The 22101-nt window shown below is 44.2% G+C and overlaps 4 protein-coding genes across 8 annotated transcripts; 3 read left to right on the top strand and 1 right to left on the bottom strand.

The window, feature by feature from the left end:
• The first annotated feature begins 1587 nt into the window (after window positions 1-1587).
• On the top strand, window positions 1588-5296 carry LOC100839805 (receptor-like protein kinase HERK 1). The gene is made up of 2 exons (XM_003566466.4): window positions 1588-2032; window positions 2168-5296. Exon 2 carries the CDS (start codon window positions 2432-2434, stop codon window positions 4949-4951), a length of 2520 nt encoding a protein of 839 aa, XP_003566514.1. The 5' UTR covers window positions 1588-2032; window positions 2168-2431; the 3' UTR covers window positions 4952-5296.
• A 141-nt stretch (window positions 5297-5437) lies between these two features.
• On the bottom strand, window positions 5438-9846 carry LOC100839501 (serine/arginine-rich splicing factor RS2Z32). Of its 4 annotated transcripts, none has more exons than XM_010233372.2 (7): window positions 9691-9846; window positions 8009-8205; window positions 7419-7458; window positions 7196-7291; window positions 6749-6945; window positions 6582-6668; window positions 5438-6050 (listed from the first exon to the last, which is right to left on the bottom strand). In XM_010233372.2, exons 2-7 carry the CDS (start codon window positions 8197-8199, stop codon window positions 5729-5731), a joined length of 933 nt encoding a protein of 310 aa, XP_010231674.1. In that variant the 5' UTR covers window positions 8200-8205; window positions 9691-9846; the 3' UTR covers window positions 5438-5728. The 4 variants fall into 4 exon arrangements, with proteins under 4 accessions (XP_010231674.1, XP_010231673.1, XP_010231675.1 ...); XM_010233371.2 differs by having other exon boundaries at window positions 9683-9841; XM_010233373.3 differs by lacking the exon at window positions 9691-9846 and adding an exon at window positions 7621-7685 and having other exon boundaries at window positions 8009-8151.
• Window positions 9847-11000: 1154 nt separating this feature from the next.
• On the top strand, window positions 11001-20198 carry LOC100829801 (arginine--tRNA ligase, chloroplastic/mitochondrial). Of its 2 annotated transcripts, none has more exons than XM_003568812.4 (18): window positions 11001-11168; window positions 11790-11908; window positions 12006-12130; window positions 12235-12310; window positions 12456-12557; window positions 12649-12864; window positions 13637-13717; window positions 14688-14771; window positions 14858-14962; window positions 16893-17071; window positions 17233-17317; window positions 17457-17658; window positions 17735-17804; window positions 17923-17992; window positions 18276-18365; window positions 18470-18538; window positions 19456-19554; window positions 19775-20198. In XM_003568812.4, the coding sequence occupies exons 1-18, from the start codon at window positions 11066-11068 to the stop codon at window positions 19883-19885; spliced, it is 1986 nt and encodes a 661-aa protein (XP_003568860.1). In that variant the 5' UTR covers window positions 11001-11065; the 3' UTR covers window positions 19886-20198. The 2 variants fall into 2 exon arrangements, with proteins under 2 accessions (XP_003568860.1, XP_010231676.1); XM_010233374.3 differs by having other exon boundaries at window positions 11031-11168; window positions 11786-11908.
• A 131-nt stretch (window positions 20199-20329) lies between these two features.
• On the top strand, window positions 20330-21834 carry LOC100839195 (protein REVEILLE 6). The gene is made up of 3 exons (XM_003566464.4): window positions 20330-20813; window positions 20917-21376; window positions 21514-21834. Exons 1-3 carry the CDS (start codon window positions 20662-20664, stop codon window positions 21556-21558), a joined length of 657 nt encoding a protein of 218 aa, XP_003566512.2. The 5' UTR covers window positions 20330-20661; the 3' UTR covers window positions 21559-21834.
• The last annotated feature ends 267 nt before the right edge of the window (window positions 21835-22101 follow it).

Raw genomic sequence — 22101 nt, 5'->3', positions numbered from 1 at the left:
ACGGAGATTCACGTCCGGCATTTTTCCTGGCTAAACCTCTTCAGTTCAGTTTCAGATATCGAAATCAAAGGTACAATCCTCTGAAGCGAAGTTCAAAGTGTCGATGCAGGGCGTGGTACTCCTTGACACTTTCATTCTGTCGAGCAATTCCTCGCTGGTGGCCACAGGGTAATCATCCAACATTACCAAGGATCTTTTCCATTCGAGGGAACAACACATCCTTCGTCTGTAATTGCGTGTTACCATGCGTCAACATCTCCCAGTCTCAAAACGTCAGTTATCTGGATGGTACAGCTATGGCTGACCTGTGTGCCAACTTAGATGACATCAACACGTCAAGATCTTCTCCCAATTAGATATCATCCGCCACCTTTGTTATTATTTTAATTTTCTCTTGTTTTCTCTTTTAAGGCTCTCTCTGCTCAACTCAGGACATGTTCTTCCTGGTTTTCACATTTTCTTGATGTTTATTAATTTTGCTCTTTCTTTTGCCTATATCACTTAAAATTCTTTTGCTTTACTTTCAAACTTCTTTCAGCTGGATGCCAATTGGAGTCAAGTGTGTGGGTCCTTTGGCGGCCTGAATCGATATGTTGTTGAGGATCCTGCGGTTAGCTGCCGATAGTATGTGGATGTGCTGCTGTTTTTTTCTTTTATTTATCTGTTTTGGACTATGAATTATGCATGAAAAATAAAAATAGGAGTGCGGGGTGAGCTATTTCTTTCGCAAAAACAGAGTGCCATGTGAAACACCAGTATATTTTTACTAGAGCAACGGGTGAGTCAAAGTTACGCTGTGAATAAAAGAATTCAAATGCCAAAAGAGTCTAAATAAATTACATACCTATATGTTCGATTCTTTTATATGCATGTTGATTTAGTTGCCAAGTTTAGCACTTAATATTTTTTTTACGAAGAGAGCATTGAATCTTGTTTCTTTTTTGTCACGAGAAGATAGCGTCTTCCATAGAATTCATCATCATGTAGGAGGTCCCAATATGTAAACATGTAAAAAAGTCGTCATTTTTTGGTGTACTTATGTTAAGAGGAAGGATAAGAAAAAGAATAGAAACAATACCAAATATGCATATACTTGGAAATGCGGTATTTTTTTTAAAGATATTTTTTGGACACAATCCAGGACTCCTCGGATGTCATGTCAACTAGTTCACCAACACAAATTGACCGTCTATCCATCACCTCACGAGAGGCAATGCTACCGCGCGCCTCTCTTCCCGCTCGCGAGTTTAACCGCCAACCCTTAAACTCCTGGGGATCCATGACTATAGTTCCTAACCTCATCACGACGGACCGCTAAATCGAGAAAAAGTCCCGACAGAAATGGGCAATAGTTCTTCACGCACTCCGACAAACACTCATGTGCACTTGATTCCACCAAATCGTGCTCGCTAGCTAATTAGTTGTGTTCTAAACACACCGATTTTATCATATTTTCCACAAATTTCTTTTCTTGACAGCATTTTCCACAAACTTCCTACAAACGCGTCGATGGAGCTTTGGGTGCCAAGTGGAGTGGAGCAAGCAACCTCCTTCACCGTCCATGGGCCCACCCAGCTCATCCGCACCTCTCTGCAATGTTCATCTCCCCACCCAACTTTCCTCTCTCTGCTCTGTGAGCCAGCCCCTCCCTAATTAATGACCCGTTCTTGCAAGAGACGGAGGAAACATCCAAACCTTGCCGTTTGCCCACTCGTTGCCGTTTCCACTCGCCAGACGCCATTCTTCTTCCTCCACTGGCAATCCTGCCAACCTCGCTGCTGGCTGCCATCACTCCAGCCAGCGGTCCAGCCGTCTCCCATCATCAACCCCGTCCACACTTCCCCGCTAGCCATTGGGTTTGGTTGCTCTGCTTCGTCCCAAAGGAGGTGCTTTCGTTTCGCTTGCTCCCTTTCCTTTCCGCGTGGGATTCTTTGTTCTTGCGGCATTCAAGAAACTGCTTCCGGCGAAATTCGTGGTGGAGTTTCCGGCGAAATTGCTTGGGCGGACATGAAATGCTTGGAGGCCAGCAGAGGTAACTAACCCCTCCTCTCTCGGTTCGGGGAATTGGGTCGATTAATCGAGTGATTTTTGTTTTGTTTTGTTTTGGGGTTTGCTGCATGTTGGAGATGGTCGGTGCTGACCGTGTCTTTACGCAACTACTGTGCAGATCCAGTTCTTGGTCGACCGATGCTGCGGGTGTGCTTGATAAGGTTCTTGCTTGCCTGACGAGGAAGGGTTTCTGCTCCTGCCTGGCACTGAAAATTCGAGCTTGAGTGTCTCCTTGCAGTCTGAAATGTGCTCAGCTTTGGTGTGGAATTAATCAACCGGGCCCTACTGAACTGCTGTAGCTTCCCCTTTTCATTGAACTGGCGGGTTGCATCTTCGTGGAATTCCTTGTTTCCTTGTAGTCCAATTTGTATCTGGATTCATCATGGGTACTGCCACTAATGAACGAAAGTTAGCTGTGGTCTTTCTTTGGAGCATCTCGGTTCTTTCTGGTACCTGCAATGCTGAATTCACCCCTGCAGACAACTACCTCATCAACTGCGGCTCCACGGTCGACGCCTCTGTCGGACGGAGGGTCTTTGAAGCCGACAATTCCAAGTCGACTATCCTGACATCCCATCAGAGTGTCGCCGCAAACACCTTCCTGGATTCGGTCCCGGCTTCTGACTATGCTGTTCTGTATCAAACTGCAAGAATATTCGGTGTGCCATCGTCCTACTCCTTCAAGATGAAGAGCCGTGGCCGGCATTTTGTCCGGCTGCACTTTTTCAGTTTCAAATATCAAAGCTATGATCTTGCAGTGGCCAAGTTCAAAGTGTCAACGCAGGATGCTGTGCTACTCGACAATTTCACTCCGCCGAGCAATTCCTCGCCGGTGGTCAGGGAGTATTCTTTGAACATCACCAGGGGCATGCTCATTCTCACATTTGTGCCACTAGGGAACAGCACATCCTTCATCAATGCTATTGAAGTCATATCGGTTCCTGATGATCTGATTCTGGATTTGGGGCAAAGTGTGAATCCTATCAGACAGTATGCTGGCCTTGCAGCGCAGCCATTTCAGACATTCTACAGGATTAATGTGGGTGGAAGGAAGGTGACTGCTGACAATGACACGCTCTGGCGATCATGGGATACTGATCAAAGCTTCTTCCTAAATTCCACAACCACTCAAACAGTTACTTACGAAGGGAAACTGAATTACCAAAGAGGAGCAGCAACGGAGGAGGATGCACCGGATAGTGTCTACAATACTGCGAGGCGGTTGGTTGCGCAAAACAACACTGCTTCAGCATCCAACATGACATGGCAATTCAATGTTGACCGTCGTGCAAGCTATCTCATCCGGTTCCATTTGTGTGATATAGTAAGCAAGGCAATGGCTGCCCTCTACTTTGATGTTTATGTGGATCGGTGGTCAGCAGCAGAAGATCTTGATCTCTCCGAAAAAGGTTTTGGTACCTTGGCCGTGCCATACTACACAGATGTCATCTTGGAATCAAGTGATCCGTCTGGCAAGCTCAGTGTCAGCATTGGGCCTTCCAGCTTGAATAATGTGGCGCAAGATGGCATCCTGAATGGCCTGGAGATCATGAAGATGAACATCAGTACTGGAACTGTTGAGATCGTGCAGCCACCACCATCACAAAAGAGGGAATTGCCTATCATATTGGGCTCTATTCTAGCTGTTTGTGCTGCTACCGCTGTTGCTATTCTCTGCTTTGTCCTCAGAAGAAAGAAGAACAAGAAGCCGCAAACGGCATCGACAAGCCGAACTTCAAGTGCTTGGACACCACTCACTCTTAATGGTATTAGCTTTCTTAGCACAGGTACCCGAACAACCAGCCGGACCACTCTTACATCTGGGACTAACGGTGATGCGACCTACCAGATCCCTTTCGTTGTGCTGCAAGAGGCAACAAATCACTTTGATGAGCAAATGATTATTGGAGTTGGAGGCTTTGGGAAGGTATACAAAGCAGTTCTGCAGGATGGCACCAAAGTTGCTGTGAAGCGGGGAAACCATAAGTCTCATCAAGGGATCAAGGAATTCCGAACGGAGATCGAGCTGCTATCGGGGCTGCGACACCGCCACCTTGTATCTCTTATTGGGTACTGCAATGAGCACAATGAGATGATCTTGGTGTATGAGTACATGGAGAAAGGCACTCTCAAGGGTCACTTGTATGGTAGTGATATACCTGCACTCAGCTGGAAGAAAAGGGTGGAAATCTGCATAGGAGCTGCAAGGGGGCTCCACTACCTCCACACTGGTTTTGCAAAGTCGATCATCCATCGTGATGTCAAGTCAGCAAACATTCTCCTTGATGAGAATCTCATGGCCAAGGTTTCTGATTTTGGCCTCTCGAAGACGGGGCCTGAACTGGACCAGACACATGTTAGCACAGCGGTGAAAGGCAGTTTTGGGTATCTTGACCCTGAGTACTACCGAAGACAGAAGCTGACCGACAAGTCCGATGTGTACTCGTTCGGCGTGGTCTTGCTAGAGGTGATCTGTGCAAGGCCAGTTATTGACCCGTCACTTCCAAGAGAAATGATCAACCTTGCAGAGTGGGCCAGCAAGTGGCAAAAGAGGGGAGAGCTTGATCAGATTGTTGATCAACGAATCGCTGGAACAATCAGGCCGGAATCTTTGAGGAAGTACGGGGAGACAGTTGAGAAATGCCTTGCCGAGTACGGCGTCGATCGCCCTACCATGGGAGATGTCCTGTGGAATCTGGAGTTTGTGCTTCAGCTGCAGGAGTCTGGCCCTGACATCACAAACATCGACAGCATGAATCAGATATCTGAACTCCCTTCAGAAGCTAGGAGAGTAGGCTCCCTGGAGATCAGCACCGCAGACGAAAGCCACACGAATATCAACTACTCTCAGATGTCGACCAATGATGCCTTCTCACAGCTGATGAACACTGAAGGGAGGTGAACTGGGCTGAATTGGTCATGTGCTACTGGAAAGGTTGATGGATCGTGTTGAGCTAGAGACAACTGATGTTTATTGATTGTCCATACCGTGTATGATTTTGCCCTCATGCATAGCAACGCAAGTTCTGATCTGCATTCAAGTCTTGATGTACATGTGTTCTCTGAATGGATTGCTGATATTTTCATCTAGTAGAAGTTTCTTGACTTTTTTTTGTTATTTTTTTGTGTCGTATTCACGGTGTTTGATTGGCCAATCATCAGCTGTACATTTGCTTGTTGAATATTTGATGATTTGTCAGAAGTTTCTCAGTCTTTTTGTGAGGAATTGGACAATTTTACATGTGCTGTTTTGAATGAGTTGATTATCTGTTAGAAGTTTCCAAGTCTCCTTCCTTTTATGTAACATTCCAGTGTTAAGGACTTCCTTGGGACGTTGGAATTTCACAAAATGTCCCCACGAACTTCACAGAAAATTGTTGCACAAAGGTAAACAAATATGGATATTGCTGACCACAACAAGCATAAACTCAACAAGGCTTAGACAATATTTTTGCTGACAGCAACAAGCCAAAAACTTCATGAAAGGCAGTACTCAGACATGAAGTTGACTATCTTGACCCTGAGTACAAGTCTGGACAACACTGGTACCGTCACACACAAAATAGACAGAAGGTTGCACAACGCGCATCAACATTCCTCAGACATGAAGTTTCATGCATCAACATAGTCTACCAACATTCAAGTTGCTCCTTCCAAGAGATGCTGCAGCGACAAGGTTTCAAGTTCCAGGTGGCACACCAGATTTGCCATCATGCTCAGGGGCCAAGCCCCGCCCATTGGTGGCTGGGCGCCTGTCATGGGCTGGGCTCTGGCTGTCGCCTCTCGCACTGTGATGCGATCCGTTGCCTTCAGCTTGCTTCCTTGGTGGGTGGCTCATGCCATTCGATGTTGGGCTACGGTTGCAACCTGAAGGTGAAGCACTCCTCCTAGGACTGTAACTGGAGCTTATTGGCCGCCTTTCCTTGAGACCAGCGCCACGATCATCCCTCCTTGGAGAAGGCATTTCCTCAAGGACATCCCTCCTTGGAGAAGGCGATTGACTGGTAACAAGCAAAGCAGAAAGTTGTTGTTGATAATAACAAACAGCAATAGAAAAGTAACTCGACAGAGAAGAATGAAAAGGCACAATTTGCACATGCTGTACAAAGTACTGCATGCTCCATCAATTTACGAGACTCATGACCAACAAAGCCTTCTGAATTATTAGCCAGCAGTCAGCAGAGCATGACCAGAAATCTGGTTGCTTAACATTCACACGGCACATACATACCAACAAATAGCAGAACCGGGAATGAAGAGATCAGAGTTAAAGATTACTAGTATGCAGCAAAAGGAATACATATTGCATTTTATGGTCAATTTTGACCAATCTCTAGAGGGATAATTCTAGTAAGAAAACAGTATTTCATACATCCAATTCTAATGCTAACAAGATTCAGTTACTACATTAGTATACCAAGACATATTCAGCCTTGATACACACATAATGAAGCATAGCCCAATTGCACAAACACCACAAAATCATCATGGCAACAAGTTCAAATTAAGGAAACACTGTTCATAATTCATACCTGTAACCCTTGTGGCCCCTGCTGTAACTCCTGCTTCGGCTCCTTCCACGCTGAGGTGATGGGGACCTTGAGTAGCGTCCCCCTCGCCTACATTTGCAGAAGTTACAAATTAAGTATGCACTGGTGAAATGTCACAAGCAAGCTCACTGGAGAATTCAAGGAAATACTTGAGATTCTTAGGACTGTTCTGGCAGTTTTTTTCAATATGGCCCATTTCTCCACAGCGGTAGCACTTATTTTTCCAGTTCCCGGCTTTGCAATCACGAGCCCAGTGGCCTTCGATCCCACAGTTAAAGCAACGGCCAGAACCAGGAGGGAGGCTCCTGCCCACGTAATTGAAGGAACCTCCTGGACCACGCGGGGTCTAGAAAATCAACACAAGCATGCCCATGTAAGTCAGGAAGCCAGTAACAGGAAAGCATAAAGCAAAGGTGTAAGCAAGAAGATAAGCAAAAGATATCATCCCCTTTGGCAAACTCAACAATGATGCGGCTCCCATTCTAGTATTCAAAAAATCTCTAGTCAAGTAGCCGCAAAACATGCATAGAATAGGTACATAGAATTCAGGCAGAAGTTACGGTAGTATAAAACAATGATAAACAGCACCAGCTTACCCCTTTGGCAAACTCAACAATGATGCGGCTCCCATCAAAATCTCGGCCATCAAGTTCATACCTTGCATCATCTGCATCACGGGGATCGCTAAACTCCTGCAATATGATCCAGCAAAACGAATATATCCCAGGAAGTAGTCAATCCAATGATGTAGGCAATTAGCTGGATTCCAGGAATAGAACATGCAAATCAGAGCTGTAAGAACTAAGAAGGTATACTCACAACAAATCCATAATCATGCTTCAGCTCCACATTTCGCACCCTGCGAAAACGGTAGACAGAAACAGCAAAACCATCAAGATGGTAACAAAAATGCATCACCAGTTATCACTCGTCAGTTAAACTAAACATCATTATATAAAATAGGCAGAAGTTTTTTCCCCAAAGAATGGCCAAAATCTTCTATAAGTTCCGGAGTACAGACACCAATTTCCACCAAAGGTACCCTCCCACCATGGACACCAAGGTTGGGTAATAGCCCCTCAATACCTTCAACAAGATTACCCAAGTCACGGCCAGAAAGGATAATTATGAAGAGTTGATGTAGCTACAAGACACCTCTTTTGAATGGTAAACTAAAAATGGCCTATCAATAAATAAGTAATACAATGGCAGCCTAATCTCTGGGCCACATCAATCAATGCCGAGGAACCCAAGAAGACCCATAATCCGGACGAATATGACATTGCGTAGAGCAAATTAAATGATTCCAGATTCCACAAGAAAACATGCTAAATCGAAGGGTACAAGTTCATTTCAGGAACAACTCAAAACAGCATAAAAGGGCACAGATTCAGACCCAAATTGCTCACCTTCCATATCTGCCGAAGAGGTACTCAACATCCTGTGTACGGGTGCGTGTAGAAAGGCGGCCCACATACAACTTGGTGTTGTCGCCGTATCTATCATACCGGTCGTAACGGTCACTGTACCGATCATAACGATCATCGTACCGATCGTAACGGTCACCGTACCGATCATAACGATCATCGTACCGAGGCATCTTGGACTGTAAAAGAATGAGCACATCAAGGTATGCACCAAGAACATTGTATGACATAAACATAAGTAAACATGGAGATGCACCTAACTTTTCACTAATCTGCTGCATGATCATCACCTAGATACACTGGTCAATCTATTCAATGACTGGAAAGATTTAAGACACGTCTACAAAATGTCCATATAAACGGCAGTGGAGTAGCATCGAAATAAACTATCCCATATCAGAAGTGGAATGGGATACACCAGATAACACAAAAAATTAACTCCAGTAGAAGTCATAAAATCTCCATACATACAACAGTGGAGTACTCGAGTCAAATCGAAATAAACCATTCATTACACATATCTGGAGAGGGCAGGAATGCACCAGGACCAGGTGACACAAAAATAATTCCAGCAGAAGAATGTGCTATATCTTCAGCTTTGCAGGAGATTGAGTGCATCAAAACATTAAAAAGAGATAAGCATCAAAACATGCCCGGGTAACGTCATATAACAGATTAAACAGAAAAGTGTCTAAACATGCAATTGTGCCTAACTTTCCATTAACTTGCCGCGTGATCATTAATTACCTTGATACATTAGCTATCTATTAATTCAGAATTAGGACAGTTGAATGGAATTTCCATACAAGAGGCAATCGAAATAAGCTTTGCCATCTAAAGGTGGAAGCAGACTGGAATGCAATGGATAACACAAAAGACGGTTCCTATTGAAGATTGTATTATGTGTTGTGCCAGGTGTGTGCATGGAAGGCATTAACCATTAAGGACATTGCTGGTTTGATGATGTGTCTGCTGCAATGACCACCGAGGTGTTGGGTAGCTTTTGGGCCATTTTGATGTTTTCCATCTAATACAAAAAAAAAGTTGGTGTACGCTATGGTCGTACTCGGTTGTAATGACCATGTATTAGGCTTGTAAACCATCGTATTTCTATCATTTAAATGATACGCAGTGCTTTGCACTTTCCTGAAGAAGATTGCATTATACTCGAAACAGCATAATTGAACTCCCGAGCTTTTCTCGCATAGTAGGAAGAGAAATGTTGAGGCTTCATTAGAGATGATCACTCAGAGCATAGCCCAATTAAACAGCACGAAAACTGTACTACCTTAAACCCTATCACGAACGTTGCCCAAACCTACCAAAAAGGCTACGAAATTCAAAGCTAACAAGGATACGTCTCTACAAATTCCTGACGAAGAACATCTTCCCGGCCCATCGATTCTACCATTCGGCATTCGCAAACAAACAATGGAACCTAAAAACGCACAACTCGCGAACAAAATCAAACCAAGGAACACAGAATCCAAGACATACTGTACGACCGAACGGCGCGGACGATCTAATACCAACCGACAAGCAAGGACGCAATCCGAACACCCAGCAAAATTAAGCCGAACAGCGGAGGACACCGAAGGAAGACAAAAAATCGCGCAGAAGAAATGCTCGGGTCGGGGTTCAGGTGGTGGCACCTACCAACCTACCAGCGAAGCGAGAAGGCCGAAGCGGCGTCGGAAGAACCTTAGGCGGCGAGGCGGCGTCGCGGGAACCCTAGCCGGCGAGGAGAGGCGGCGAAGAGACGGAGACGGAGGAGCTATCGGCGGCGGTGTTGGGCGTGGTTTATATGATGGGCGCGTGGGTTTGGGGCTTTTGGACGGTGGCGATTGGGGTGGTCCAGAGATGGACGACGGCTTGGATCACTGGTACTGGGGCCCACCAGCTATAAGCGGTGACATTGTGTTTGCGTGCTCTTTGTTTTCGAACCGTTGTGCTTTTGTTTAAAAATCGAGCCAATCTCGTCAATGTTAGCGTTTTACGAATTTCTCATTGCAATTCCATTTGATTATATATGTCTCGCCGTTACTTCTCAAAAACATAACTCACTCCGATCCATATTACTTGTCTCAGTACATTAGATCAGTGACAAATAATTTTGGCTGGGGGAGTATTATCTTTTAAGACTCAAATTGTCCTTCCCAATGTAAACGGACCACGTGGAAACAGTAATGGTTGTCTGATGTTGTACTTCTTGCATCAATCCGAAGTTGCCTTGCGTTATAAAAAACGCATATTGGTTGTTTTTCAATTTAAAAAACACAACCTAGATCAGTGCTTGACGTGAGGCTGTCTCGCAAAACTAGCATCACCACATAAGTAGGTTTGGTGACTGACACAAAATCTGCCATTTCCTCCATCTTTTTATGGTGAACATGCATACCCATTTAAATTTTTTACATTGACAACAATTATACCAACAATATACGTGTTATGGGGTATAAAAGTTGTATCACTTAAAAATGTAATTTCGGATATAAACATGATGGTATAATTTCGTCATAGACAAAATTGTATATTTTGATATAATCAAAGTTGAATATTGAAATGCATGCTTGCCCACTATAAAAGGTCAAGGAAACAACTGACAAGTCAAAAAAAAATGCGTACTTATATTGATTGGTTCAATTAGGATGAATACTTTTACAAGGACGAAGGCAGGTTGAGTCTGACATTGAGATGGATTATGATAACCTTTTTTTTTGTCAGATTTTGCTTTTAAAGCTAAGTTTTGGTGCCTCTACCTATTTTCTACATCAAACTACTCCGTATAAAATAATTTGAGCTAAGCAACTGCGCCTGAAACCGAATTCGCGTGAACCAAACTCAATCACGTTACAACCACGCTCGTTTGAGAAAATTTTGAACGAAAAAAATCATTTTGGGGCTCCATATCCACGCTTACCCTAGGGAACGACTGGACGGGGCCGATAAGGCAGCGAAAAGCCGAAAACCCTCGCCTCGCCCTTGCCCCGTTGCACTCGCACGCGGCGTCAGCGTATTTATTCACGGAGCGAAGGCGAGATGCGGGCATTCGCGGCAGCAGCAGCAGCAGCAACCGCAGCGGCGGCGCCTACCCCCTCGCGACTCTTCCTCGTCTCCGCCCACCGCGCCGCCCCGCGATTCGGTCAGTCCTTGATTCCTTCCTCCCCCCATTCGATTGATTTCACCCTCGCTCCGGTTGTTCTACTTCTACCCGACTAGCGCTGCTCCGCCCCCGCGTCGGCGCGGTGTCGCTAGGTCCGATAACGCCGCAGGAATTTGGATTTTGGGGGTTGACTCAGGTGCGGTTCTGGGTTTAGAGTTCGTGCCTGTACTGCAGTTCATTCTCCACTCTGCTAGGTTAACTTATGAACATTCGAGTAGCTGGAGCTGGGGATTAATGGCGGATTATCAAGTGGACTTTTTGCGGGGTTTAGGGTTTAGGATGCTTGGATTAATTTAGTTTCCCGTGTCAGGGAATCGGGGTTCTCAGCTTTAGTCCGTTTGCGGCAGTTGAGTTGAGCATAGGATAGGAGCATGCGAATTTATTCATAACTTTTGGAATTGTGGGTGGGGTTGGGGTGTGTGATAAGGGCCGCAGTTCAATATCCACTCTGCTGAAGTTAACTTATGGAAATTCTAGTAGCTGGAGCTGGGAATTCGTGGACAGGGACTTCGCTGGCCATTCAAGTTTTCACTTCATAGTGCCGTTTTTGTTGCCTAATGTTGGCCTGTTTGCTCATTTTTGCGCTGCCTATCTAGCTAGGTCACTGTAGAGCATCTTCCTCCGCAAGGCTGCCAAGGAGTGCCTGCTACGCTTCCACCACCATGGGAGACGAAACCTCCACTTCCGTCTCTGCCCAGCCACAGGAACCGGCAGCGCTGGTGAGTATTGGGTTGCCGGTTCTGGAGATAATTGCTGTGTGTGTTTTGCCTGGAACTACTTGATTGAGGTGGTGACGGCTGCAAATGTGTTGCACAGGGAGCTGGGAGTGTGAAGCAGCAGATCTCCAACTTAGTGGTTTTGTCGCTTCGGGCGACGGTGCCTGAAGTGGATGTTGAACCGATGGTTGAAGTTTGCACAGCAAAGTTTGGTGACTACCAGTGGTATTTTGTTGGCTTCTTGCTATGCTTGCTACACATCGGCTACTCCTGTTTGTTATCATACCTTCAATGTGCTCATCAAGTGACTATATGCAAACCATATGCAGCAACAATGCAATGGGATTGTGGTCAAGAGTTAAAGGATCTGGGACAAGTTTCAAAAACCCCAATGCGATTGGACAGGTTAGAATCTTCCTTGCTCGTTGTAGTGCTGATGTTTAACTTCAAGAAGATCTCGTGGAATAGGATATTTCTTCCATAGCCTCTGCTACCAGTATTTCCTTGTTCCTTCATTGTTCCTTTTTCATACATGCTAATTTTTTCTCAGGCCATTTCCAAGAACCTGCCTGCCTGCGATGTTATTGAATCAACCTCTGTTGCTGGTCCTGGTTTTGTGAATATTGTCTTATCCAACAACTGGGTTGCAAAGGTCTGGCTGGATGTTTTATCTACAAGCTTTGCGTGTATTATTTGTCCTGCAATTCTTTACCGTCAAGTGCCGATGGACTACATTGTTGCAGAGAATACAAGATATGCTTGTGAATGGTATCAAAACTTGGGCGCCAATTCTGCCAGTTAAGAAGTTAGTTATTGATTTTTCATCCCCTAATATTGCAAAGGAGATGCATGTTGGGCATCTGAGGTCAACAATCATTGGTGACACCCTTGCACGCATGTTTGAGTTCTCAAATGTTGAAGTTCTCCGACGCAATCATGTCGGAGACTGGGGTACACAGGTAACGGACCGCATGCCACAACCTTTAGTTTTTAATATTCGCTTACTGATGAAAAATACTGGTTCAAACATATGATACTTTACTATGTTTATCCTTTTTGTTTCCTGCGGGAAGTAGGGAATTAGATCATGCAAACCCGGTTCATCCTTTCCTTTCCCACCAGGGGTTTACCTTTTTTGTGTCCGCATCCTTTAATCTTTGCTTCATGTGCCTTCAGTTTTGCGAAACACTGTTGCATTTGGTGCTGTTCTTTGGACCAACGAATGTTTTGCAGCTTCTGCTGGTGCTATTTTCCTTGATATCTTTACCTATGACCTTGTACAATATGATGTGCTTCATTCATAACTATAAAAATGTGCATTAATTCTGCACTTCCGTAGTTGGTTACCCTAGGGCTTATTCCCACTTTACAATCCATTTTTTTTGTTTATCCAGTCACCAACTCACCATCATGTTTTTGATTATCTGTTTGACCGCTGGTTATAACCTTCTAGTTATCATGCTCTACTTTTAGTATCCAGGCTTTCCTGTCTATTATCTGCCTATAGCAAAAGCTGAAACTATACTTGATTGAACTATTTTGTGCTGTGCTGAAGAAATTGGAGCCATGATGCTGTATTAGCAGACATATCTACTTTTGCTTGTTCCCTAGGAACTATCATCTGAAAAAAATGTTTCCCCATATGGATGCTTTCGAACCATATGGACGCCTTCGAATTTGAAAGAATTTACTGCTCCAGGTACTAAACTGTGTTTGTCTTTGTTCGTGCAGTTTGGAATGCTCATAGAATATCTATTCGAAAAATTTCCGAATTGGGAGGAAGTTGGCAACCAGGCTATTGGCGATCTTCAGGTAAGGTGTTCCATCCATTTGATGGTACTATGGTAGCATATGTGGAATAAAAGATTATAAAACACGTGGCTACAGCATCTACATGCTCATCTATGCGTGTAAGCATGGATGGGGTTTGGCAGTAGATCTCCATGTAACAGCTATATTCCTTAAATATGAGTTGAGTTGCAGGGCAGTTTGTTGTGGTAGAATAAATCGGGAAATTTGATCATTTGCCCCACTTTACTTTGCACTTGATGATTTGCCCCGTCCCGTGTCACTGACATGTGGGGTATGGGGCCATCTGTAAGTGATATTGAGATTGGCCAAATGATCGAAGTCCTAGTAAAGTGGTCCGAGAAATCATCAAATCCCCCAGAATAAATCATACTCCCTCCGTCTTGGTAGCATTTATATGCTACTGCGCTCAGATAACTTTATATATTTTGTATCTTTAACTACTTAATCTATGCATCCGTTTTATCAGTGTAATGATTTTCCTTGACCAATTCAGTAACATATGGATGAAATTAGCAAAGCATGCGACACTACCTGCTTCCCTTACCTTGTGGTCCATCAAAGTACATTTCTGAATTTAATTCATCGAAGCCCATGGAAGTTGTGCTTGTAAGCAAATCTGAATTGGATATCATTAGCATATACTCCCCCCGTCCCAAAATAAGTGACGTGGATTTGTATAGATTCTTATACAAATCCACGTCACTTATTTCGGTATGGAGGGAGTATTCAGTATGAATACTATAGAGAATCTGAAACGCATACTTTCAAGATATTTGTTGCGTTTTGGTTCATGCGCATGCCTGCACTCTTACTGTATTACATTGCTTCTTATTGGTGTCAATCAAGTTATTTTGTTTGATCTATGTGCTTATCAGACCAAAGGTGGTGTGGAAAGTGCTTATTTTGCATCACATTAGAATTTATGATTCAGTAGACAAAAATCATGTTCCAATTTGGTCATTTGCTGCAGCTTTTCTATAAAGCATCCAAAGCAAGATTTGATGATGATGCTGAATTTAAAGATAGGGCTCAACAAGCTGTTGTTCGGCTACAGGTAAATTCGCCTTCTTGGATTTGAAGTCCAGGAAAATCTTGGTCTTCTCTTATTGTCTTACTTTCTAAGCAATATGTACTCTGTAGGGAGGTGAGGAGAAATATCGTGCTGCTTGGAAAAAGATATGCGAAATCAGCAGGAACGAATTTGACCAGGTTTACAAGATCTTAAATGTACAGATTGAAGAAAAGGTAGTGTACTTTATACTGAGATTTGACTACTTAAAAAAGGTTGCTCATCAAGTTTCAACATGTAGCTGGGACATGAATTTTTTGGATGGGAGTTTATGTGAACACCGAAACATGTTTCTACAATGTTTGCTTAACAACATTCCTTGCTTGTCGTATGCGAAATGATCTATTGTACTTTCTAAAACTGAAATCTGTGCAATGTGCATCTCGTTGCATTGATAGATAGAATTTTGCACGAGCCTATTAGCCTAATACTACGCTATTGCAACCCATACCTATGGTTTCAAAAGCGGTATGGTGAGTCGCAGCGACCCATCCCTTCATAACTTTATAACACCCATGCCCTATGGCATGTGGCGAGGCGACTTCGTAGACACATCCTAACCTAGTTTACAGCAAATTAACTCATTCATTATCACCAATTTAGTGATAGATCCTTGCACACCTTGATGTTCCAATGGCATAAGACTAACCCAATTCATAAAGCCCCATAAGCAGCAAAGCATGCCTACCAACAGCAGCCATTAAAATAAGAGAAGAGAGGGGGAAGGCTTTGTGTTTTCTTTCTCTAATTGAAAATCATACTGAAATAGTTTCTGCGTAGTCAAACATTAAATTTTAGTTGATTCAGCATGACGAAACATTTAGACCTATTTCCTTCAATGTTATGTGAAGTCTCAGTGATTGAAAATTGCCAAAAGTTTACAACTTAGCTTCACCTTTTGATTGTTGCTATATCAGCTAAGCTACTATGCCCTTGATCTATGTTATCATGCATTCATGATTTCCAGTAACATGAAACAAACCTGGAACCTATTAAACCTGACTTTTTTGGCCAATTTCTTGCTTTTCATATTACCAGCCATATTTCTTGGAGATATTTACAGGGCTTCAGAGTTGTGTTTGTGGAGCATAGTTACCAGATTTGATGGAAAGGGCTTCGAACCCTGATCCCGATCAATCGAACCAGATTGGGGTTCGAAATCTACGTGGTCGGGTGGGATTCGGTCTCTGATTCACGAATCCAGTCGAACCGACAAACCAAATCAAAGTCAACGGTTGACACCAAAAACGAAATTACCGGGGCTTATCCTGGTTCTGCCGAAAAGAGCGATATGGAGAAGTTGCAGCGGCCAGCAAGTTGCAGTCGTGAATGCTCGAAAGACAGCTTCCTCTCCTTTTATGGTTTGCCAGGAGATGCACAGAAGCTGCCTGCATCTAGGAGGCTGGCACAGCTCAGCCACAGACGTCCATAGGATACCATCCTGTCCTGATCTGTAGTTCGCAGGGGAGAGTACTCAGGAGTTGGTATTTTTCCTGTAAAGAACTGAAGAATTCGATGGCACATTTTTTGAGGATGATGATGGGTCCCGTGGCTGGCAATGTCGATGCACTTTACTAATCTCCCAACATATCTTTCTGGGAACGTCTACCTTATTAATGTTAGCCCAGCTCAAGTAGTACAAGACTTATTAGGATCTTCTATAGCTGTTTGCTATACTTATATATACATATACCTACAAGCGTCTCTCGACTCAAAAACTGCGGATTCATGAATCGTAGATGTATACCCCCTAACAAACCTGATTCATACGAGGTAGCAACTTGTGAACCGTGAATTTGAATCGCGAATCGAACGAATCAGGTTCTTACACAATTTTTTTTCATACTGGAGCTTGTGGTAACACTAATGCATTTTTTTTTCAAAACTCACACAATTTTTTTCAAAACTTCTGCAACACTTTCTTCTTTTGTGTCTGCTGTTCATCTAAAACCATCCTGATCAATGCAGCTGTATGTACTTACTTGCATTCGCTTACCATTAAATACTTCTGTACATCCTGTCTGTCTCTTACTTAGAAGCAACCAAAAAGTTTATTGATTTATGTTTTGAAACAGTCTGAAGCAAAGCTAATTACTCATTTTTCAGGGGGAGAGCTTTTATAATCCTTATATTCCACAAGTTTTGGAGAAATTGAGTAACCAAGGTTTGATCACAGAAAGTGAGGGTGCTCGAGTAATATTCATCGAAGGTCATCAAATTCCTTTGATAGTGGTCAAAAGAGATGGTGGCTTCAACTATGCCTCAACAGACTTGGCTGCTCTTTGGTTAGTTACTGAATAATAATTGTTGTTCCTTCTGTACCTCATCTCTCTTGAGTAATTTAGCTGTTTCCTTTAGAAGCCAAATTGATACATTTATCATAGATGCAGTCTAGTTTTGACATATTGATAGACTGTGAACTTACACCTTTTTTTGTTTTATGGAGGTATCGGCTTAATGAAGAGAAGGCAGAGTGGATTATTTATGTGACAGATGTTGGTCAGCAGCAGCACTTTGATATGGTTTTCAAGGTAAGCATAAAGTGCCATTTATCTTAACCAGAAACACATGATTTGTAAGGTATTTGCGTCAGATGAAGGAACCGTTTTAGCTCTTCATTGCTTCAATGAGATTTCATTTCGTTTTTGCTGTCTTTCTTTTACATTACAGGCTGCCAGGATGGCTGGTTGGCTCCCAGATCCAAAAGAAAAAAAGTTCCCAAAAACGAGTCATGTTGGGTTTGGCCTTGTTCTTGGAGCAGATGGCAAGCGCTTCCGAACTCGTTCTACTGATGTTGTACGGTTGGCAGACCTACTTGATGAAGCTATATCTCGAAGTAAATCAGAGCTTCTCCAACGTCTCACCGAAAATGGTAAGCATTGCAATTATGGAATTTTGTGTTCTAAATTTAATAACCTTTGAGATAAAATATGCATGGTTTTATTTAGGTAAAATTGTTGACTGGACTGATGAGGAATTAGCAAAAACTTCAGAGGCAGTAGGACACGGCGCTGTCAAGTATGCATCAAAATTTCTTCTTTCACGAAGACAAAACTTGCTGGACTGAAATATGAATAACTAAGCTTTTTTGAATCGTATCAATTAGTATTCTTATGCTTTTCTATCTTCAATCCAGGTATGCAGATCTGAAGAACAATAGATTGACCAATTACACATTTAGCTTTGAACAGATGCTAAGTGATAAGGTACTTTCAAACCCCAGCACATTCACTGGATTATCTTGTATCTTAGCATCCTCGATATCTATTTGTTCTCAACTTTTTGTGGAAGGCTTAAAAGTCTTCACCAAAAGCTCTGTATTAAATACTGTATTATTTATTTTGTGTCTTTCTGTTGCTGGCATGGCATTACTGTATGATCTTTCTTTGCATGAAATGGAAAATATATTCATGGGTGTTTTCTGACCCAGTCATCTTCTTGCTTACTCTTCTAAATTGTTATTTACATCCTCTTTCCCTTTGTGAACAGGGAAATACTGCTGTCTACCTTCAGTATGCTCATGCTCGTATTTGCTCCATTATACGGAAATCCAACATGGATGTAGAAGAGCTAAAAAAGGTAATGCTTGTTGCCTTTATGTGTTAATGCTGTCAATGGTGTAACTGCCAATTCTTTCAGCCATCAGAGATGGATTTCAAATTGTTGACATGTTTTGTTTTCAGAGTGGGAGCATTTCTCTTGGCCATCCAGATGAGCGCGTCTTGGGATTGTATCTTATCCGTTTTGCAGAGGTATGATTGGTACTTACTAGCTAAATTGAGCGAAATAGTATCATTGGAGTACTGTCGAGCAGCGAGGTGCCACGTCGTGATTATCAACCCTAGGATGCTAGACATAAGAGTCAGATATGCCGACTTTATCCTCCACCAGGCATGTCAATTATTTAGACATGAGCAGGTTCCACTGCACGCAGTTTGCCATCTTTCCATCCCTGTCTCTGACACTGTCATGGACATGCTCAAAGAGTATGCGGAGAAGACCATGGCAAGGATAATAGTGCGCACACCATGTCCTTCTGCGACAAGTCCGTGCGGTGGCGCACTGAACATGCAACTTACTGGCGTGCCACCCTCAAGAAAGACAGCGCCCTTGAGGCTCTTTAACTGCCGATGAGAGTGTGGCTTTATTTGGAGGTCTTGCTGCCCTCTGGTAGTCCACCATCATGGTCCTGTACTTTGCCACCTATGGCCTTGTCTCACTTCCATTGTTCCAATTTTGCTATTTCCCCGGACCCCTGTGCCCTTTTTGCCCTCAGCCAAAGCTCCAGTGTGCTATTCATGGTGTTTTTCTCTTGTTTCTCTATATAAGAGCAATGGTGCCAGATGCCATTCATCTCTCATTTCCACTTCTGTTGAAACATCTGGTTTTGTACTTCAAGGTTGAAACTTAAACTTTCACAAGAGTTCAGGGGATGAAGTGGGCTTATCCGTAGACTTAATTGAAAATACAAATGAAGAATTGAAATGCCTACAATTTCATTTGTGAAAAGAGTAGACCCCGCTGCACCGACCAGTCACCGAAATACTAGCAAAGCATTCTGGCTCTTTATTTCTCAGATTATTCAAATTAATATGATTGCAGAGAGTGTGGCTTTATTTGGAGTGATTTTATTCTTTTGTATTAATTTATGTTCTGCTATGTGCATCAGGTTGTCGAAGAGGCATGCACAAATCTCCTTCCCAGTGTGCTGTGTGAATATCTTTACAACTTGTCTGAAATGTTTACAAGGTTCTACACAAACTGTCAGGTATACTTTTCTCTGTTTCCATCGCTTAATTCCCTGTAAATGAAAAAATGTCAACGGTGTCTGCCCAACATAGGCGCTAATTAACATTCCCTACCATCTAGGGTCCCACTAACCATACATTTGGCGACTAGCCACTGCGTAGCATTTTTTAGAATACTTGTACTCCACCGTTGATCTTGAGCACTTGAGATTTAACCGCTGTCTCTACCGAACACAACAGGTGGTAGGATCGCCAGAGGAGCCAAGCCGGCTGCTGCTTTGCGAAGCAACTGCAATTGTGATGCGACAGTGCTTCCAGCTTCTTGGGATCACGCCGGTTTACAAGCTGTGATTGGCCAATGTTTTATCTTACATCCCTTATTCATCTTCACACAAACCCCTCCATGGTTTGCAGTTTTTGTCCCTTTTAAGTTGTAACCCAGTTGGTGTAGCTAACGTACTCAAATCGATTGTCCCATTTGAGAAGAGAAGCAAACTATATAGCAATTGATAGTCAACAAATTAGTTTTGTTTGTCCGTTTCGTCTACTACAGTACTGTTTTCCCCCCTCTAGAGAATACACCCTGGGAGGTGTATCGCATTTACATTGAAGTGCCAGGAGGCAAATTATGTTGTTCGTTGTACGCGTCTTATTTTTTGTAGTCGAGGGACTCTGGTTAGCAATGCACGGCAGCGTTGTGGTACCCGCTGTGGTGCAGCTATTTTTGTGCAATTTCTGTTATGCTCCTTAAGTTTGGGCAGGCTGGACGCCCTCCGTCGGCCTAACCAAGTGTTTGACAAGGAACTGGAAGTCTGGAAGGGCTTTGATCCCCGAAAGCCACGTTTATCTCTTCGCTTGGCACGTGCGACGAGTCAGCGGAGCCTGAAGGCCACGTTTACCGTGTCAAATTCTGCACGTCTTGCACGCCTCACACGGCCTCGGTTCCTGGCCCCGGGTAGTCGGCCGAACACCGAACACTACATATACGTCGGGGCAGCTAGCTCCGTTTTTCATCACCACTGCAGTCGAGACTCGGGAGTCGCTGCCGCTCTGCAAGCTGCAAAGGAGAGAAATTCTCAGTGTTGCTCCTGTAAAGAAAGAAGTTGAGAAGGGATAGAAGAAGACTGATGGCAGCGATGTTCGGAGGCGTGAGAATGCAGGCGTTGTCGTCAGCGTCGACGATAGGGAGGAAGAAGCTCCGGAAGCCGTACACGATCACGAGGCCGCGGGAGAGGTGGACAGCCGAGGAGCACGACCGCTTCCTCCACGCCCTCAACCTGTACGTCAGTCTATCACCCGACCCTCTGGCATCTCTGCTATCTCTGCTTGCGCATGGAAAACTCTGGAAACTGAACGAGAAAGCATTCCTCTTTGCATTGCAGGTTCGGTCGCGACTGGAAGAGGATCGAGGCGTTGGTGGCGACGAAGACGAGCGTGCAGATCCGCAGCCACGCCCAGAAGTTCTTCCTCAAGGCCCACAAGTTCGGCCTCGCCGCCTGCCTGCCGCCGCCTCTCCACCCTCGCCGTTCCGCCGCCCTTCTCCAGCAGCCGCAGCCGGACAACATTGACATGCAGGTGCCCAGCATGGAGGAGTGCCACAGGCCACGCGCTTCGCCTGAATACCTCTGCCCGGACCTCGACGGCGCCTGGCTGGACCAGGACGGGACCCCCATTGCCATTGAGCTCCCACTGTCTCCCGACGACCTGCGGTTCGCCCAGGTTTACCGGTTCGTGGGCGACTTCTTCGGCGCCGACGACGCCACGGCGGCGGCGAATGTCCCGGTGGAGGCGCGGCTCTGGTGCCTGCTGCTGCAGGGCATGGATCCTCTCGTCGTCGACACGGTAAGCATCCAAACACTTCAGACAAGAATTATGTTTAGGCAAATTTGAGACAAGAATTATGAAACGACGGGCCTATTTAGCTAGGCCCTGTGTTTGTGAGTTCTCGCCTAACCTTTTCTTCCTGCTCGTGCTTGCAGATCTTACTCGTGCTAAGCAATCTGCAAGCTAACCTCTTTGCTTAGGCATGGCATGGTGGTTCCTCGTTTGTCAGAGAAAATGGATGCACTCTCGGTCTCTCGCGTGGATCAACATTATGCAACGGGCTGCTAGCTAGATCTTTCTTTAGATTTCTTTGACTTGACTTGAGTGTAGAAAGAAACTAGTTTGGAGGAACGGTGTAAAAAGAGGCTCCATCCTGCTCCTGTAAAAATCGGACATTTGCTGGCAACTGTCATGCTTCTTTCCTTCTTCCTGTCGTTTTTAGTACAAATTGAAGCAATGCATTTCTTCTTGGTGAATAATCCCGATCACAGTTTACAACCATCGAGTGTATGACTAGTTGACTACCGGATCTCGACAAAGTATATATGTCTGCAGCTGCGGCATGTCAGCAGAGCACGTTGCTTCAGATATATCGGTAGCAAGTGTGGGACCGGAGAGGCCAGGAGGCCAGCAGCATATATGTTCGTCCCCGTTTCGGAAAACCCGCGGAGTACCTCGGTGACCGTTTCCGACAAGGAAACGGCAGAGAATTTCTGGCAAATCGTTTCCGAAGAGAAAACAAG

The sequence above is a fragment of the Brachypodium distachyon genome, chromosome 2 (genome assembly GCF_000005505.3).
Source record: "Brachypodium distachyon strain Bd21 chromosome 2, Brachypodium_distachyon_v3.0, whole genome shotgun sequence".
NCBI classification, from domain to species: Eukaryota; Viridiplantae; Streptophyta; class Magnoliopsida; order Poales; family Poaceae; genus Brachypodium; species Brachypodium distachyon.
This window is presented reverse-complemented; position numbering and strand designations above follow the sequence as displayed.

What these genes read in the sequence shown, in the direction of transcription:
- LOC100839805 (XM_003566466.4), top strand. Translation starts at nt 2,432, where the DNA reads ATGGGTACTGCCACTAATGAACGAAAGTTAGCTGTGGTCTTTCTTTGG.
- LOC100839501 (XM_010233372.2), bottom strand. Translation starts at nt 8,199, where the DNA reads ATGCCTCGGTACGATGATCGTTATGATCGGTACGGTGACCGTTACGAT. An exon ending in TTGTTGAGTTTGCCAAAGGG is followed by an intron (nt 6,946 to 7,195) that starts GTAAGCTGGTGC and finishes TTGATTTTCTAG; the next exon opens with ACCCCGCGTGGTCCAGGAGG. An exon ending in AACAGTCCTAAGAATCTCAA is followed by an intron (nt 6,669 to 6,748) that starts GTATTTCCTTGA and finishes CTGCAAATGTAG; the next exon opens with GCGAGGGGGACGCTACTCAA.
- LOC100829801 (XM_003568812.4), top strand. Translation starts at nt 11,066, where the DNA reads ATGCGGGCATTCGCGGCAGCAGCAGCAGCAGCAACCGCAGCGGCGGCG. An exon ending in AAGTTTGGTGACTACCAGTG is followed by an intron (nt 12,131 to 12,234) that starts GTATTTTGTTGG and finishes AACCATATGCAG; the next exon opens with CAACAATGCAATGGGATTGT. An exon ending in ATCTTATCCGTTTTGCAGAG is followed by an intron (nt 18,539 to 19,455) that starts GTATGATTGGTA and finishes TATGTGCATCAG; the next exon opens with GTTGTCGAAGAGGCATGCAC.
- LOC100839195 (XM_003566464.4), top strand. Translation starts at nt 20,662, where the DNA reads ATGGCAGCGATGTTCGGAGGCGTGAGAATGCAGGCGTTGTCGTCAGCG. An exon ending in TTCCTCCACGCCCTCAACCT is followed by an intron (nt 20,814 to 20,916) that starts GTACGTCAGTCT and finishes TTTGCATTGCAG; the next exon opens with GTTCGGTCGCGACTGGAAGA. An exon ending in ATCCTCTCGTCGTCGACACG is followed by an intron (nt 21,377 to 21,513) that starts GTAAGCATCCAA and finishes TCGTGCTTGCAG; the next exon opens with ATCTTACTCGTGCTAAGCAA.